Source organism: Grammomys surdaster, unplaced genomic scaffold (assembly GCF_004785775.1).
Source record: "Grammomys surdaster isolate TR1022 unplaced genomic scaffold, NIH_TR_1.0 125878, whole genome shotgun sequence".
In the NCBI taxonomy this organism is placed as follows: domain Eukaryota; kingdom Metazoa; phylum Chordata; class Mammalia; order Rodentia; family Muridae; genus Grammomys; species Grammomys surdaster.
The window spans coordinates 2,758,423-2,776,933 of NW_021620703.1; the positions used below are offsets into that span (position 1 = coordinate 2,758,423).

At 38.7% G+C, this 18,511-nt stretch overlaps 1 protein-coding gene across 1 annotated transcript in view; it reads right to left on the reverse strand.

Moving 5' to 3' along the window:
• Positions 1-202: 202 nt before the first annotated feature.
• Cntn1 (contactin 1) overlaps positions 203-18,511 on the reverse strand; it is a 123,570-nt gene continuing 105,261 nt past the window's right edge. The window contains exon 23 of the mRNA XM_028752153.1: positions 203-2,626. Within this exon, the coding sequence (XP_028607986.1) occupies positions 2,550-2,626 (77 nt within the window). The 3' untranslated portion in view covers positions 203-2,549. The remainder of the gene's footprint in view (positions 2,627-18,511) is intronic.

Below are 18,511 nucleotides of genomic sequence, written 5' to 3' on the forward strand. Positions count from 1 at the left end.
CAAAGCAAAGCAAAGCAAAGCAAAGCAAAGCAAAGCAAAGCAAAGCAAAGCAAAGCAAAGCAAAGCAAAGCAAAGCAAAGCAAAGCAACCAAACAAACAAACAAACAAAAAAACAAAAAAAAAACAAAAAAACACAAAAAAAACAATACAAACATACAAACAGAAAACAAACAAAATTCAGATAAATTGAAGGGACAGTTACTTTTTGGGCAACAGTAAGACATTTATTTCTTTATAATTTGTATTCATTCATAAAAAGGACAAATGACAGTCCTATACTACTCCATTGAAAAAATGATAAAAAATAACTAAAAAATCAATTTGTTATTTATCAGTATCAAATAAAACTACTATTACCTTTCCTGAATACAAAGAAACAACAGATGTGTCTATAGCTATATAAAGTTTAATTAAGAATCTTGCATCTTAAAGCATATGATACATTGGTTAGCTTGACAACAGTTTAAAACTGATGGTCCCAGTCACATCTGTACAATTACAGGAGAAAACGAAAAGCAGAAGTCATTTGTGCATGAGAGAGTTGAGTCTATCTGCCACATATTTAAACTAAACAACCTTCGAAATCTGTTTTCTTATCTTTCAGAACCATTTTCATGCAAAATCTAGCCAGTTTTGGTCTTTATTACCACATAGTAGAAAAGAAAAGGCAGGCATGCATTTGGCAAAAGATGTAGTTGTTATTGATGATACAAAAATGCCCAACATGGGTCACATCGCAAGAGGAAAACCCCCAAATAGAACAAGGAAAACACAACATTTGTACAGAAAGCTTACAGAGTGTTCATCTCCTTAAAGTATGAAGTCATTTTCTTCTTTTTCAAATCATTAAATATTTTATGAAATCTGGCAATGGTTTGTTGACATGCTTCTACTGGGAGAGCATCTGTTTTACTGATTTAAAAAGTTTCATTTGTATAACAAAGTGTTAAGTGTAAATTAATGAAATATTTATTGATATTTTTCATAATGACGACTTTAAACATTTACACATATAGTACAAAAATTATACAAATTAAAGATAGGGGTAACATATTAATAGATCTATTTTTGCTTCCTGTAAATATTCTTTATGGACCTATAGGGTATCTTTTCTAAAAAGTTAAACTCTGTCTCTAATTAGCCAGCAAGATTGTGCTAATAAAATAGGATTCGACTTCTCCAGGAACCAAACATTGCACTATCTCAGGAGCCAGCTAATTCTTTATTACCCGAGCTCTTCCACACCCTCACTCAGACACATCTCTGGGCATACCATGGATCATGAGGAAACACAAGCTTCCCTTTCACACCTCACAAATTCCTCCACACCAACACTTGGGAGACATCCCTGGACAGGACACTGTCTACCTCTCCTGCCTCCCAGCTTTGCATATTCTTTATAGGACCACTAGCAACATTCTGATTTGGTATTTTTAGCCAGTTTTCAGTATTGCATTGAAATGGGACACGAGCTTTCAATTTCTTGAAATGGAATTCTGTAGCTTTTTCCAACCTGCATATGAATTCTTGATTCTACACCTTCTATAAAGAGAGTTTATACTTAGGCATGAAGCACAAAACCAGAACAATGAGAACATTCAGAGATTCTGATACTTTACTGTCACTTGTTTCTAGCTGGATAAAGACGATCACATTGCAATATAAATGAAAGCACTGTACTTTCCCAAACCTGTCATTCCACACATGAATAAACACAGCAATAGACAATGTTCCAGATGAGCTGCAGCTTCTGTGGTTTGACGTTGATGAGAAGAAAAGCACAAAACAACTTGAGATTAGAATACAAAAGTAAAAAAAAAAATGCTGGCATGGGAATGTCAGCATTAGGAAACTAACAGAAGAGTATTAGGGATTCTGAAAAGCAAATATGTAGAAAATTACATAAAAAATAAGAATACTAATAGTAAGTTCTATAATTTGGTTTTCATAGTCAAAAACTTCCAACTCATTCACTAAAGTGATTTGGTAATGGTGTTTGTGTCAAAATGATTTTGTTCTATTTTTGTTTTAATTTTATGGAAAACACAAAATACAATGAATGATGAGGGTCTTTCAAAAAATAGGCAGGACCCCAAACACATAAGCTAATACAAGAGAACGCATTACTTGTACAAATACCACATACAATCAACATTTCAATCTCTATTATATTTCACAACTTGTCATTAAGTGTAAAGCACCTGTGTATGGTGAACTTACCTTCACTCTACAGCCTATGGTATTGAATTGAACACTGTAACTTGTCCATTGAATTAATCATGCAACTTTCACAGAATCAGGTTAAATGGTTTATAAGGCATATTGGAACGAGTTAAAAATCATTTTTTTTCCATTTGAAAGTTATTCTTTTTGGATGAAGGGGTTCCTGAATGCCTCAGTCAGAATGTGTTGGGAAATCAGTTGAATAGCTTGTTAGAGTCTAATTTATTTGGCTTAGGATGGAGCCGCAGGGATTAGAAGGAATTACAGTCATCCCACGATGAAGAGCATCCTCTGAGCAGGGATGAGAACGGCAAAGGTCGCAACATTCAGAATTCCAAGTAGACAAGAAAGCCAAGGGAGGGCAGGAGCAAGCTGAGGAGACTCGAAGACAGCGTGGACACACCTACAAAGCAAACCACAAGCGTGTTCATAATTTCATCAGTGACACTAATTGTTGCTTACCCAGTCTGCTTTGGAGAAGGCAAGTGGTGTTGACCTGAAAAATCAAAAGTTCCTTTATACAAAATGAATTTCTTATTTAGTGATATGAAAAAAATACACACATTTTATCAAAGATTTTTTGTGTAAGATCATTCACGTTATGTCCACATTGTGCTTAAATAAATCATTAAAATATTAACATTGGAATACTAATATTGTCCTTGTGATCCAGAAGTCTCAAAGTTTCATCAGAAGGTGAAAAGTCAAGAAGCAGTGTAAATAAATAAAACCCAGATATCATATGTGAGGATACAGTTGGCACCTATGCCACTTAAAGTGTTTTCTATATTCTTGCAGGTTTTGATTTAAGTTTTGACTTTTCTGCATGTTAAAAATTTATGCCACATCCACATGTTATTTTATTCACTTATACAGGGGAATAACAAATTACATCTTTATTTCAAATGAGCATACACAGTATTTGATATCACAGGATTTCCAAACAAAGTATGTCGTTTTCTGTGTTTGATATAATTTTCGTGATCCATTTTGAAGAGTTTTGTCTGAGGACTTCTGTGTATTTTGTTTGCTTTTCATTACTTCTTTCTGTAATTTTTGAGATTATAAAATAGTCACTTCCCCCTGTTCCTTTTCCTCCCTCAGAAACCTCTCGTACACCTTTTCCTATTCTTTTTCAAATTCATGGTCTCTTTTTTTTCATTAAGTGTTGATCCATGCATATGTCTGGGGGCTTTTTAGAAAGTCAGATAGATGAAATAAAAATACTAAAAGTGTTACCTCAAAAATGGCATCATATGTGTACACGGTAGGTACTGTATATTTTTTCATCCCAATCACTTAAAAACATTTAGTAGCTCACACAATTAAGTAAGAAAGAACCTGTATTATTTTTGTTTTTCATTTTCTTTCTTTCTTTCTTTCTTTCTTTCTTTCTTTCTTTCTTTCTTTCTTTCTTTCTTTCTTCCTTTCTCTCTCTCTCTCTCTTTCTCTCTCTCTCTTTCTTTCTTTCTTTCTTTCTTTCTTCCTTTCTCTCTCTCTCTCTCTCTCTCTCTCTCTCTCTCTTTCTCATTCTTTCTTCCTTCCTTTCTTTCTTTCTTTCTTTCTTTCTTTCTTTCTTTCTTTCTTTCTTTCTTTCTTTTTCTTTCTGAGGCAGGGTTTCTTCTAAGTGTAACAACCTTGGATGTCCTGTCCAGGAACTCACTTTGTAAGCCAGGCTGGCCTCCATCTCATAGAGATCCACCTGCCTTTGCCTCCCAAATGCTGAGATTAAAGGCATGAGCCACCATGCCCTGGGTAAGAACCTCTATTGTTAATCTTCAATTGTTAGCTAAAGATCAATTGCCCTGACAAAGTATACTGTGTAGTCGATGCTTTTTTCACTATATACAATACCTGAGAAGAAACAACTCAAAAGACATTTATGTTGGCCCCTACTTTTAGAGGCTATGGCCCATGGTAGTGGTAGCTTTGGTCAGAACACAGAACAGATGTTTGCGTACATCAGAGCAAGAATCAGGCTTGGAAAAAAAGCTAGAGTTGTTATAGGCCTCAAAGCAAACCTCCAAGTGACTCATTTTCTCTAGTGATGCCACATCTCTCAAAGGGTCCACCATCTCACACATATCACCACCCACTGGGGACAAAGTCTTCAACACTTGAGCCCAAAGGAAGCATGCAACATTTAGATTGTGAGACTGTGACACCCTGAAAGAAAAATAAACCAATTTAATATGTCATAAGTGTACCTGAATTTACATACTATTTAGAGTGTATACCAATTAAGTGCAATTCCTATGTCAGATAAATTCATAGATATGAGCTTCTCATGTTATGAATTCTTGAGAACATAGTAAACAGTATGACTACAGAGGGACACTCTTCTTTCCTATTCTCCTAGGTTTCAGTAAATAACTTCAATAAATTCTATTCTGCTACTAGAGAAAGGCTTAAAATTATACACTGCCAGTGGTAAAGTTAGACATTAGGAAATTTATTCTCTAGGAAATCTGAAGCCTTCAATATAATTATCTACTATAACAAAAAGTAATTTAAAACAGTCTATTCTTTTGCTATATAGTGTGTACCTTAAGGAAGATATAAAGAATCTCTCCTGAAAGTCTTGGCATTAAAATGGTATTTATGTTCCTTACAAAGTAGAAGATAACTATGCCAATATGTCTGCTGGTATCATACTCTTGCTCTCTTAGCTTCATGTTATGCAGCACAGAGACCATTCTTAGATATGAATAAGATGTTTCTTAAAAACAAGTAGGACACTCACAGACCACTCTCCACTTAGCAAGATGCTACACATACTTCTTCAGATTCTTCCCTCCATTCACCCTCCCCAATCTACCAGATCTAGGCTGGATCTCACATCACACTGCCCCAGCCTAATCTGGCCAGCCCTTCCTGTACCAGAACCAGTATATAAGGTCCTTTCAAAACTCACCCTGCCTACCTCTGATCCACTGATGGCTCCCACACTACATTCAACCTTTCTACCCAGCCAGATCTTGAATGTTTTTCTCCAGGAACTAACCAAGTAAGTTCACCTGCTCCTTATCTCCATGCTCTTCCCAAACCCCAGATTTGTCCCCACACCCCATGGTTGGACCAGGAGACATTTTCTTCCCACTAGTCTAGTACTCTTTTTTTTTTTAACCTGACTTCATTCAACTTAAGCCATTTCCAACCTCTAGTCCAAACTCAACCACAATCCTCTCTTCTACCCCAAACTGCTGTATCCATATTAGACACAGAACTAAGAAAAAATGTCCACATGCCCAGATGTCAATGCAAAAATAAAAACAATATGCAGGACCAATGTAATATCTCCTTTTCAACACTCATCAGTCTTGTAGAAATGTTTAAAAGCTAATTAGGTAATCCTCAGGACATGGCATCTAATAGATCTTTTATAAACTTCATCAAAGAACTTAAGAGGTTTAAAGGAGACACAAAGAACACCTGAATGAGGTCATGGAAAAAGATCTTAAGGAGAATAAATGCCTGAGTGGGTCCCAAGAAAACACAAACCTAAGGCTGAAGGAATGAAGTCAACCCAGGATTTAATAAACAGAATTCAGTAAAGAGATAGAAACATTAAATAGAACTCAATCCAAAATGAAAATGGAATTTAAAAACCCAGTAACCCAAATAGGAAACTTAAAGTGTTACAAATAGAATGAATCAAGCAGAACAAAAATAGCAAGACTCTAAGATAAAGTAGAGAATCCAGATCAAATAATCAAGGAAATGAACATACAAGACACCATAAACAATTCAATTTATAGGCATCGATAAGGGAGAAGACTCCCTCGTCAATGGCCTAGACCAAATCTTCAACCAGACCATAGAAGCAGCTTCCATAAACTAAGGAAAGACATACCTGTATAAATACAAGATGCACTCAGAACACCAAATATATATGATCAGAAAAGAAACTTTCCACAGCATAAGATAGATAAGCATAAGATAAAACAGCAAGTACACAGAACAAATAAAATGTATTCATATCTGTGAGAGGAAAAAACATGAGTCTAATAGAAAGAAAAACACATGAGAATAATGGCTGATTTCTTAATGGAAACACAGGAATCCAGTAAAGCCTGGATTCCTGTAACAGGCTCCCAGACTTTAGTAAGCTCCAGACCTTAACCCAGTTGATGCCATAATGCAACTGCCATCCAGGCCTTGGGACCCAGCATGTAGGCAGCAGTACCTGCCAAACTGAAAACAAAGACCTAATTCATTAAAGCCCATAGTCCTGGAACAATCCTTAAACAAACTAACCTTGCTTTTTGGCTTCTGTAATCCTGTTTCTGGTTAACTGTTATTAATAACAGAAGTAGGCCAACCCAGAATATGGTTTTGTACTTACAAGCTCACCCTGAGAAAGGCTTGGAACTACAATCGGGTTCTGAATACACAGTGTAAACATTGGTCAGCTGGCTTTCTTTTGGCTAGAAATTTTTTCTAGATACCTTAGAATGTTTCTGAAGGCTCAAGAAAAATCACCAGAGACAAAACCTTGAGACATGGGGTTCTAAGAATGGGGAAGAGCGTGGTGGTCAAGGGACCCTTTTAGTGGCTTTAATGAATTAGGTCTTTGTTATAATTTTGGCAGGTATTTCTGCCTATATTCTGGGTTCCAAGGCCTGGATGGCAGTTCTATTATGGCATCAATTATGCTAAGGTCTGGGAGCCTACTAAAGTCTGCATTCAACATTAGATGTTCCAGGGCCCTGAGACTGCTTCTGACCAATTGCTGCCTAATGCATTGGAAAAATCTGACACATCCAAAAGAATACAAATCATAAGTTACTCATTCTGGCACTTCCAGGGGTAATTCTGGTTAAGACTCCTTTTGTTTAGGATGCATTGGAGAGGCCTGATATGGCTGCTGACCAGCATTCGAGAACTTTGAGAAATGTCATGGGACCCCTCTGGTCTGTTGAGATATATGAATGTGTGGTGACCTCTTCTAATCTGTCTCCTCATTTTCATTGTTTGTCTCTGTCTTGTTTTTCTGGCCAGTCTCCCTTTTGTAACAGCTGGGAAACAGAGTTGTCCCAAGACACTCATGAAATGTACATTAAAATATTTCAGAGACAGTTGCTTGTCAGACAAAAGCAACTTTGCCATTCAATTCTGACCTTGGAAACCACACACCTTTCTGGTGAGATTGACTGGCTGTCCTTCGTGTTTGGATGGTCTCCCCTGAGGATATGCTGCATCCCCAAACAGCAGGAGCTATTTGGAACTCAATGACTGAAACTCCCAATCACCCAGACCAGTTTTCTTGTATCTACTATTGTTTGTCTTTGATCAGCTACCCACCTATCCTCTGGCCAAAGACATTTGCTCTAGCTTTGGGGAGCAGGGTCCTTTTGGTCCAGCTGGGGCTTCCATAGAAACCATGCCAGCCACTCACTCCATTCCTCCAGAGGAAATGGATGTCTCACTTCTTTATACCCAAACAAGACAAATGGACTTGGTGGGAGGAGCGACCTTTCTTTCAGCTCCCTAGGAGGTGGTTGGGAAGCAGACTTTTCCACAGATAGTGCTTTATCCCCTCCCATATGACTGTATACAAAGAAGACTAGCAGGCTTTGTTCTAAGCAATGGTGACAGTTTACATTTTGCCTTAAAGAGAAGTACCATCAATGGCACCTCATAGAGTAAATGTGCTGGAAGGGGGCAGAGTGAAAAGACCCCCTTACCCACACTTATAGTTTTTCTTTTCAGCCAATGGTCTATATAACTGAAAGACTCAACATCTTCCCTCTTTTGAAAAACCACAAGATCTCCTTCATCAGCCTGTTGGAGATTGTCTTTTGTAGTGACTAGCCCTCATGTGACCACTGTCAACAGCTCCTGGCCACCCTCTTCACTGATGAGGAGTAACTGGATCTAGCTGAAGGGTAGAAAGGCAGCACATGGGGTCAGGATGGCTGTAAGACAATGAGGCTCAGACCAATCAGATCTTTCCTTTTGTTTGAGCAGAATGGGGCCCCAACACCGTACTGACAGAGGTAAGGAAGCTTTGGACAGTTTTTACCAGGTCTTATTGCAGGCTTGAAAGCAGAGGCTAGGAAGCTCACTAATCTGTCTTAGGTGAGTAAGGTTATTCAGGGATGAGATAAACTGTCCTCTGGGTTCCTGAGACAAGTCCAGGAAGCGTATTGCATGTTTACCTTGATAGTCCAGATGGCCCCCAAAATGAGCAAGCAGAAAACATTGCTTTTGTCATGCAGTCAGATATATCTTCCCGATGTAAAAAGAAACTTCAAAAATTAGAGAGATTTGAGGGTATGAATAGGCCCCAGGTACTAGAAATTGCTCTGAAAGTCTATAAGAACCAGGACTCAACCAAGGAAAACCAGGGAAAGAGACAAACCAGGATAGTAGCTGCCCTTAGGAAAATAGTCAAAGGGAGACTAAGAAAAGGTATGTCTAGAGATAAGGAAAAGTATCAATGTGTTTACAATAAACAGAGGTGGCTTTGGAAGAATGAATGTCTAGATCAGAAGATGGAAAACGAGATCCCTCCCATCTATCGGTTAAATGAAAAATGACATGGTCTGGGATCCATCTTATTGGGTGCACAGGTCACAGCAAATGTAAGGTGCAAACCTAGCGGACAAAGGTTTAGCCTACTCCATTCTGATGCAACCTTTCAGGCCAGTCACCTCCCAGTAGATTTGTCCTTATTATCCCTCTTCAAAATAATCTTTCTTTGCAACAGAGACTATTACAGAAAACCATGACTAATCAAAATAGAGAGTTGTGGCGGATAGCCTCAGTGGATACATCTACCATACAACTTTTGCACCTAAGCCTTAGGGATCGGTGTACAATACAGGGTGGAAAGATTGTAACAGCCAGAGGATCAGGGACTTTACTGTGAGACTGTGTCTCCTAATAAAGTCAGGAGCTACACCCAAAACAATCCCAGCAACATGGCTGCCCAGCCATGAGCAGAATGAGGACAACAGCAGGCATGCTAACAAGGATGGGGAAAAGCTCACAAGGCATCTGCCCTACATAAAGAACTACAGGCAACTAAGAAAGGTCAGAGCAAGAGAAACAGTCTTCCTCAAGGAAGAGAACATCAGCAGATTATAAAATACCAAATAGTCATATCCGAAAACATACACACAAGAAATGATATACAGACTGAGCAGGTTGTGCTTAGGAACACATACACACAGGCACAGGCACGCACACGTACACACGCACACACACACACCACGTATGTAAGTGTATAACAATAATTAAGAAAAAGAGGCAATTAATTTGAAAGAGAGCAAAGAGTGATACATAGACAGGTTTAGGGAGGAAAGGGAAATAGGAAATGATGTAATAATCTCAAAAATAAAAGAAATAAGAAAATTAAAAAGAAATAAGTAGGCCAGTGAAGGTCAAAAATTGAGAACATATGTAAAAGGCTCCTGGCCCCTTAACAGCTGTCCAAAGAGCCTCCATCTTGCAAATGTTGTCACCTGCTGTCACCAACAATGCCACAAGTGATGATGGTTAGGGACATGTTCCATAGCACACAATGGATTCTGGTGGTCCTTACACACTGGGACTGAGAAGGTATAACCCATCTTTACATATCCCCCTCTTTGTCTCTCTCTTTCTATTTCAAACACACACACACACACAGGCATGTGCACATACCTAAGATGTTTAGAGCAGTAGGTTTTTTTTTCAATAAGTAATTTCAGGTTTTTTGGATAAGAAATTGGTAAAAATGAGCATAAAATACGTACATCAACATTAAGTAATGTTGTGGCGTATTTAATTTTATATTCCACTTCTTCAATAATGAATTAAAACAGAAATACCACTCAAGCCAATATAAAGTTTTAAAAATCAAACCAGGGCAAATGATTAATTAAAGGATGATCAGCAGAGAGAATGACCATTTAGTCTTGCGCATTGCTAAAGATATACTCTTTCCATCTGAGGACACTGAACTGTGGCCTTTCTGTGTCGAGGCAAGGGTACAAAAGGGAGAAAAACCATGTGAAAAACCACAGCTGCTACCTATGTTGTTTGAAAGAAGTTTTCATATATTCTTGTGTGGTTTTTAAGCATTCTATTTTTCTGAATATTTAAAAAATATGCCATGGTCCACATGTTATTTTATTCCGATAAGATGACCAATAACAAACCTCAATTAAACAGCAAAACATTTAGTTTTCCATGTCTGACCTAATTTAAATGATCTCTCCTGAAGGCCTGTCTGAGGGCGACTGCAGGGTCTCTCCAATTTTCTTTCCACTAACCACAATTACATCAGCAATGGGTATACACTGATGTGTTTGTCTGAATATGTGGCTTGGCAGAGTCCTAACTGTGGCTGCAGAAAGCAGTTCAGTCAATCAGGGATGCCATTTTGAAGTTTTGGTGTTAGCATACAAACCAAACACAATTTCATAATTTGTGGCTTTGACATCGGGATATTTGATTTATTTAAAATAAACCTTTTGTGTTTGTGTGTGTTAGATTTAATGTCTCTAATGGCTCAAGTTTATATAATTGTGGTCTGCATCTTCAGTTCGCTTCTACATTCCAAAAAGAAATTAGAGACCTAATTGAAATACCATTTAGTCATTAAATAAATGTGAGATATATAAAAATATATTTGTGTGGGGTTTTCAATATATGTTGGGTTGATACTTTACAAACCTTAGATTACTATTCTCATCAATGATTTTTGTTCTTATGTTATAATCATATTATAACATAACTATGTTATGTTATAGTCATGTTATAGTCATCTACTGACTATATACTTTACTTCTCATAGATTTTCTGGATGGTAATCATGAACAAATTATCAATCTTATGGATCATTTTTTTCCATATCAGAATAAATGTCAAGCTAATTTACAGTCTTCTTGACTATTTCTTTTTAATAGAACTTTTGGACTTAATTTCTTCAAGAATTATCATCACACAAAGTCTGTGCATCTGTGTTCATGTCACCTCTCTTCTCCCATTTGAGGTTTCTAGCTTCTAACCTTCAGACACGTGTAAATATCTTATGGTAACGACAGAAGCCAGTAATGTAAAATGGGACCATTTCCAGGGGGTGGGTAGAGGCAATGAATCAGGGATTGCAGGGCACAGGTGATCTGAGGAGATGAATGGGGGGGCGGAATTTCTAGTCAGGAGAAGGAAGACAAGTGCAGAGGATGGAGGGAACTGTGTAGAGAGGGCAGTGGTGTGTAGAGACAGGAAGCATAAATATCTATTAAGTTACTTCATGTAAAAGTAGAGTAGTCATTTGTGTAGGCAGAGAATATGTCTGTGTTATATAAAAGCATCTTTTTGAACTCCTGGTGGGAAGGGAGGAAGATCTTAAGGGATGCAGCATAGTATAACACAGGCCACAGGAAAAGGGAAAGGGAAATATCAGCGTGCACAGATTTAAGAGATTTAAGTAGGAAGAGGGGAGGGATAGAGAGCAGGTAAAGAAAGAATATTTTCTTAGAGAGAGAAAAGAAAAAGAAAGCCATATGAAAACCTATCAGTACCTCCCCTCATTACCATTCCGACCCCCATTACTGCGCCCACTCCCCCATTTTCCAGTTTAAATAGCACTATCATACACAGGGCATAGTGCTCCTCTCAGAATACATAGGTTTAAAAAAATAGACAATGCAAGGTGTGAGAAACTTCCTCTTGAGCTGGTTTTTGTTTTGTTTTATTATTATTATTATTATTATTATTAATTATTACTATTATTTTGTATCTGGGGTCTTAGAAACCCATAAAATAATACAGACTATTGCCATTGACTTTGGTTGCTCAACAGAACCTGATGTTAAGACTCTATTGCTGAGGGCACTACATACTTGGATCACAGGACTTGGAGAAATTAGCTGGTATCAACAGAGAAGCTTCCTCTCGGCTGGCTAGTTCCATAGTACCTGGTGCTCTCTGCCTTTATGGGGAGAAGAGTCATCAATAGTCTGATCTAGCTATGAGGCAAGAGCATTACAATAATAACCAACCTGGCAAGATATGCCCACTGAGGTGATATTGGCAGGAGTGTGATGGAGGAGAGCAAGAACTTTCTTATTTTCAGACCCAGTCCACAGGTATAAGTAAGTGCCTGTTCAAGAACCCATGGCTAGGGAGCTCACAGGCAACAGAGGTTGTTGCAGGAATTTTCCTGCCACATCATATTTGCAGTGGAGCTCGGTGATTGGGCAGTAGAAAAGGTAGGCAGAACCAGGAGTTGGGAGGAGGGGGGGAAGGAGCAAGATGGAAGCTGATGCTCATGTCTCAATCAGTCTCGGGTAGCTATTCATATCAAAAGATTAGATATTGAGTCTACAATTTTGATTGTGTGGGTATCTTGTGTTGTGAGTATTTGCTGGTATATAAATCCATTGGCTAATCTTTAATCATTAAGCGTCTTCATTCTACCAGGTACTGTGAGCATGGCGGATATCGTCTGGGGAATTAGCCAAGCGTTATGAGGGTGGCAGAGTTGAACCATAGGCCATGCTTAGAGCCATGGTCTCTACAGAGCTGACTGGTGGAGGCAACAGGCACATTAATGTCTCGTGGATCTAGGGCCGGTGCTCTTGGTGCCTCTGGCCGCTTCTAGTGCGGGAATATGGCAACAGTCCAGGGAGCTAGCCAGACCACACAGCAGCTCTGCTAAATATCTCCTGTTACAAGGGGTGAACTTACAAATAGTATTTTGCTAATTGCGCATAGCTTCAAGTTGCTCTCTGGATATTCTAAATTGTCTCCCCATAGCTATAGATTAGTGCGACTCACAGAGTTGACTTCTCAGAGAGGTTCATTTGCGGATAGCAGTTAACACAGACACTCTAGTTTTGACAACTACAGTGCAGAGAATAGATGGATGTCTGTAGAGTGCTCAGCCACAGGAAGGAAGTCTGTATTACACATGGTCGTGCAAGGCAGGGAAAGCATCACACAAGTGCATGGGAGATTGGGATGGAGAGGACTCGGATGAGATAGTGTTTTCAAGGCACAGCAGGACAAACATCAAATGATAGTGGCCGCAGATCCCTGTGCAAGACCTGCACAGGATCAAGACAGTCAGCATTCTAGCGTGGATCAGGGAGGAACTGATGAACTCCATTCCCTGTTTAGGAGCTATTGATAGCTGGTAGCTGCTAGGGCAGGGAGAGACAATGTTCTTTAATGGTGTGGTCTCTGGGAGTCTAATCATGTTCCAAGGGATAACCCCACACGCAGCACAAACTGGACTCGGTGGGTTTTAAAAATATAAAATATAGGAAGGTGGAAGCGGAGTGGCAGATGGAGGGTGGATCTGAGATAAGTTAGTACAAGGAGTAGGGGGAATAATTTTGAATACAATTTACAGCATTCATACATGAAGTTCTTAATTAAAATATTAATATATACCTATATATACCTACATATAGGTATATATGTTTAAATTTAATCACAAGCATGCAACCCAAGATACTACTTCCATTCAGCTGACAAATCCATCATACTTAGAGGTTTCTTTTTATAGTATTATTTCTGGTGTCCGTTCCATGTGCCAACGTCTAGACGATGTACAATCTCTACCCTGAGTTACATATAGTCAAAGCATATATTCAACTGTTTTGCATTATTCTGAGTTTTGTATATGGAATGTACTGAAGTTGAATATTAAAGAGTTGAATCATATTGTTTTCTGATTATGAAACATAAGTGGGAGAGAAAGCATCAAGTGTGTGGGATGGGAGAGTTGGTCTGAGGAAGAGGACCAATGAAGAAACCCCAAACACTGGGAGTGGAGCCAAACCTGTAGCCTTTCTCTTTCTGAATTCTCTTCATGGTAAAGTCTGTCTAATCTTTAACAGTGACAAGGAAGAAAGCTACCTTTTCATTAATAACATCTTGTCAGGAGATAGTCTGTGGAATAATCAATAAGCAGGTAATGATTCCCTGTTACTCGGAATTGTAAGAGTGTTTTGGCAATAGTACCACATGGCAGCTCAAAGTATGGGGTTGGAAGGCAGGCCAAACAAGGAACAGCTCTGCATTCACCTCTTTCTGGTCGATTCATCTTTTTATACCCTGGCTCCCCCCACTATAAAGTAAAATTAAATCTCATGGATTTATTATGAGAATTGAGAATGCTTATTAAAGATGTGCATATACATACATGCATACATACATACATACATATGTGAGCATATGAACATATATAGCCTAATTTGTCTTAATAAGGTATTATAATATTTGGAAGATCATCGCTAACTTGCGTGGAAAAAGAATGCTTCATTGAAGCAGTAGACTTGAGACAGTCTCAACCTTGAGTCTGAATTTCAAGTAGACTCAAGGTTCTCAAGGCAGTAGATTGACATCTTGTGGATAGCCTCAGCCTTGTATTTTGATACTAATTCCCCATTCCTGTGAAGGGCTGCAGAGGAGGTGTGAGTCATTATACAAGTGATTTCTAGTGAACCTTCTGCCCATCTTAATTTGTAAAATAAAGGCTGGAGCCAGTGATTGGGCAGAGGGAGGGGAAGTGGAGAAATAAAGGTTGGTGGGAAGGAAGGACGACTGAAAGACTACTAGAGGACGACTGGAGGAAGACAATGGAGGAGGAAGATGATGGAGACAACAGAGACAATGACGACTGGGGAGAGAAGAGAGAGAGGACGACTGGGGAGAAGAGAGAAGAGAGAAGATGACGGAGGACGACAGAGGAGGACGACTGGGAAGCAGGAGGTAGAAGGACAAATTCAGGGTCTGGAAACCCTCAAGTTATGAGGGTCTCATAGCTGGGGAACAGAGTAGTGTAGGGGTATCTGTCCAGTCCAGGCTTACAGGATATATTCATAAGTACTGAGTCATGTTTTCATTGACCGCTCCTGATTGGGTTGGAGATTTAAATATCTCCCACTACAACATCTTTTGCTTTCCCTAGGTAAATTCTGCTGGCTGTGTTCTGACCCACTGCATTCTATCACCCCAAGGATTTTTGGGGCTCCTCTTACTGCAATTGGTAAATGGTTGTTTCATTAACTTACTTCAAAAAAATGCATGCCTAATAGGAAATTACCAGTAGTACCTGCAACATTCAATTAGCTTTGTTCTTTTTCAGCACCTGCATGATACATTTCAAAGACTAGTTGGAATAAATAATAATATAAAATTAGTAATAAAAGCTTGGCATCCAAACATTCTGAGAATAGGCCAGCTCCTGTGTAACATCTCTCTGTTTTAGAAATCAAGTACCTTTGACTTCCGTAACAGAAACCACCAAAGGAGGAAGATAACAATGTACTGGTCCTAGGACTAGAGCTCAAGCACGCAATGCCCAGGCCTGCCTTACCTCTAACTTTCCTCTCATCGTTGGCACACACTGGCTTCCTGAATACACATGTATCCTAAGTAAATCAATAGCAAATATAAAGTATCTTGTTTCTAGAAAATCCCATATGCAAATGTTTGGTAAACCTTCCCCTAAATCAACAACTGTGGCCAAGTTAATGGTGAACTGAACAAGTGATTGACAGGAAGTTATGAAGGAAAAAGCATGCATTTCACAGCATCCTTCAGCACTAGGATGCAGGAAAAGTCCTGACAATAGCAGTATCAGACCCGTTGACAGCTAATTGGTGAGATCCAGTGTCAGCTGATTTATTAGAACGAGGAGTGTCAGTTGATTCGTTAGAACCAGAACCAGCTGATTCATTCTTCAGTAATTTTTCTGGTTTTTGTTTCTCCCACATGGTAGTTTCTTATTCTAAGTTTACATCCCATTCTTCATCCTGTTTAAACTTTAACACTGAAAAGATGAGATGTACAAGCTCTCCAAGCAGGAAGTTTATTTACCTGGAATTTGGCATGGAGTGTGCCATAATACTGCATCTTAGTGAAGTGGACGTTAAATTCTCCATTAGGCCATATATCAAAATTGTTACCATTATGATATGTAGTCTACAATGTTTATTGCAAATAGTTAAAAGAATGGCTTTAATGCTTACTGCATTTATGTGTGTTTGTGTGTGTAACATGTGTGCATCTTGGTGCATGTGGTAAGGTCACAGCATAGCTTGGTAGGATCACTTCTCCCTCTCCATGGTGATGAACTAGACCATCTGACTGGATACAGGTGTTTTTCTACCCACGTAGTCATCTCACCACACCTGGAAAAAGAGACGCTTAAGCTTTTATTATAGTAAAGCAAGTTGGTAAGGTGATGAACGTGCTCATGTCTTTCATTGACTTCACAATGTATTTTTAGATCAAACACCACATTAACCCTGTAAATAGGCACGATTTGTCAGTTAAGAATAAAATAGCAAACAGCTAAACTGCAGAGGAAGGAGACGTCTTTTTAGAAAGTTGATAAGTGAATTGGATTTGCTGTGAAAAGTTCCCCTCCACTCCCATGGAGGAGTGCTCACACTCCGTCATATTTCAAATCTGTTACTTGAGTCATTTGTTTTCTGATTTTGAGAAAAAAAAAAGAAACAGACATTTACCCTAATTAGTTTTTAAAATGTCCAGAAAAGAAAACATAGGCAAAATTAGAAAGTGAAACAGATTTGAGTTTTAGGTATATCAGGATTGTTCTGTGTTTCCTGTTCTTAGGATAGGATTTTTTAATTCTATTACCTATGCATCAATTTGCATATTTTGACTTTAATTATCTTCTTGTCTCTCTGTATCTTTGTGATAGCAACATCCTAATCTAGGTAAAGAAGAAAAAGCTTAGGACCCACCCCTTTTCCCATCAGTAGCTAGTTTTTAAACATGGACCATGGACACAGTTTCAAAAGGCTGAGATCTTTGGATGTTTCAATTCTTAAGATGTGGAAGAAGAATTCTCAAAATGACAGTCTTCCATCTTAGAAGCCTGAAGGTTAGTATTCAGGCCATGCTGCTTTGATTCTAAGACAACCATAATGTTTAAGGATATCAGACATTGATCCATACAATTTTCAAACTTATTTGTTATATTTCCTCTTCTTTATAATAATCAAACATGATATTAGTTTATATGTATGCGTCCAGAACTTGATCATATAAGCACTAGTGGCTTTGGTGGTTTTCTTGAAAACAGTGGAAGCCGCTAACTGATGCTGCCTCTTCTACTTGTTCGTCAATTAGGAGCCTAGAAGCCAAGCAAAATAGCTGTTTGTATTTTTGGCAGATATGTATAGCTTGTTGGCAGTGTACACTGTGGTGCTTTTTATTCTAAGCTATTGACTTTGGTCCTTCCCCACCAGAAAACACCAGACTGCCAGGCTGCACTTCCTCTCAGAATGGACAGAGCAGTTGCCACAGAATGACAACCAATGAAGTGCAAAAGTAACCTCTAATAACTTCAGTGCTGATAGGAATTTTTGGCAAGGTAAATCTATAATTATGAAGACTTTGAAAATTGGCTTACTACATCTTAAAACAGCAAGGTGGCAGTTTGGCAGGGGAGTGAAGTTGGGGGTAAGAGAAGATGTCTTTGCATACTAGCATAGATTACTTGACTGTGGGACCTCTCAGAAGGGTCTTAGTCTCTTTGGGGTATAAAATGGAGAGTGAATAGTTATATAATAGACTGTGTGTAAGAATCATTTTAAAAAAATATATTAGTATATATTGTAGAAGCCACTACTATGAATTTAATATGTTGATTCAAAAAGGTTTTATTTTGTGAGTATTTAGCAAGACTACATGGAACCCAGAGTAAGACACATGGTTCCCAGTTTTCAGGCTTAAGATCCCAGTCATCCAATGTATGATATGACATCAATGGACTTCCTGATTTGTTTATTCGTGACATAGCCCAAATCTTTACCAGTAACACAGAATGTCTGCTTGATATCCTCAGTCACCAGAGCATGATGTCAGACAGGCTAATGAACTTGGCCCTGGAGCTAGCTGCTCACTAGAGTATTGTGCAAAGTGACAGTGTAGATTGTGGGAAACATCCATCTGCCACCAGGGTCATTCTTTCTTAACCTCAATTAAAGTTTGGCAGCCTAAGGGCTCCGGATGGCATTCTCTTGTGCTTATAACAACAAACAGCTCCTATCCACCCCCACTATCTCCCCTTCTGAACCCAGTCAGGTTTGAGGTTCAGTGGTAAAATGAAGGGTAAGTTACAAGGTTTGACTCTGATGTGTTCTTACTTGCAGAGGTGGTACTCGTCATTAGAACTTAGGTTTAGAGGCTACGCATAGTTGCAGCTGCAGGTAGGCCTCCCGGGCTTGCATGGGGATGGAGGACCATTTCTCCACTTCTATCTCATTTTTTTATATTGTCTTTCTTTTTCCTTGTTGGGTTATATTTTGTA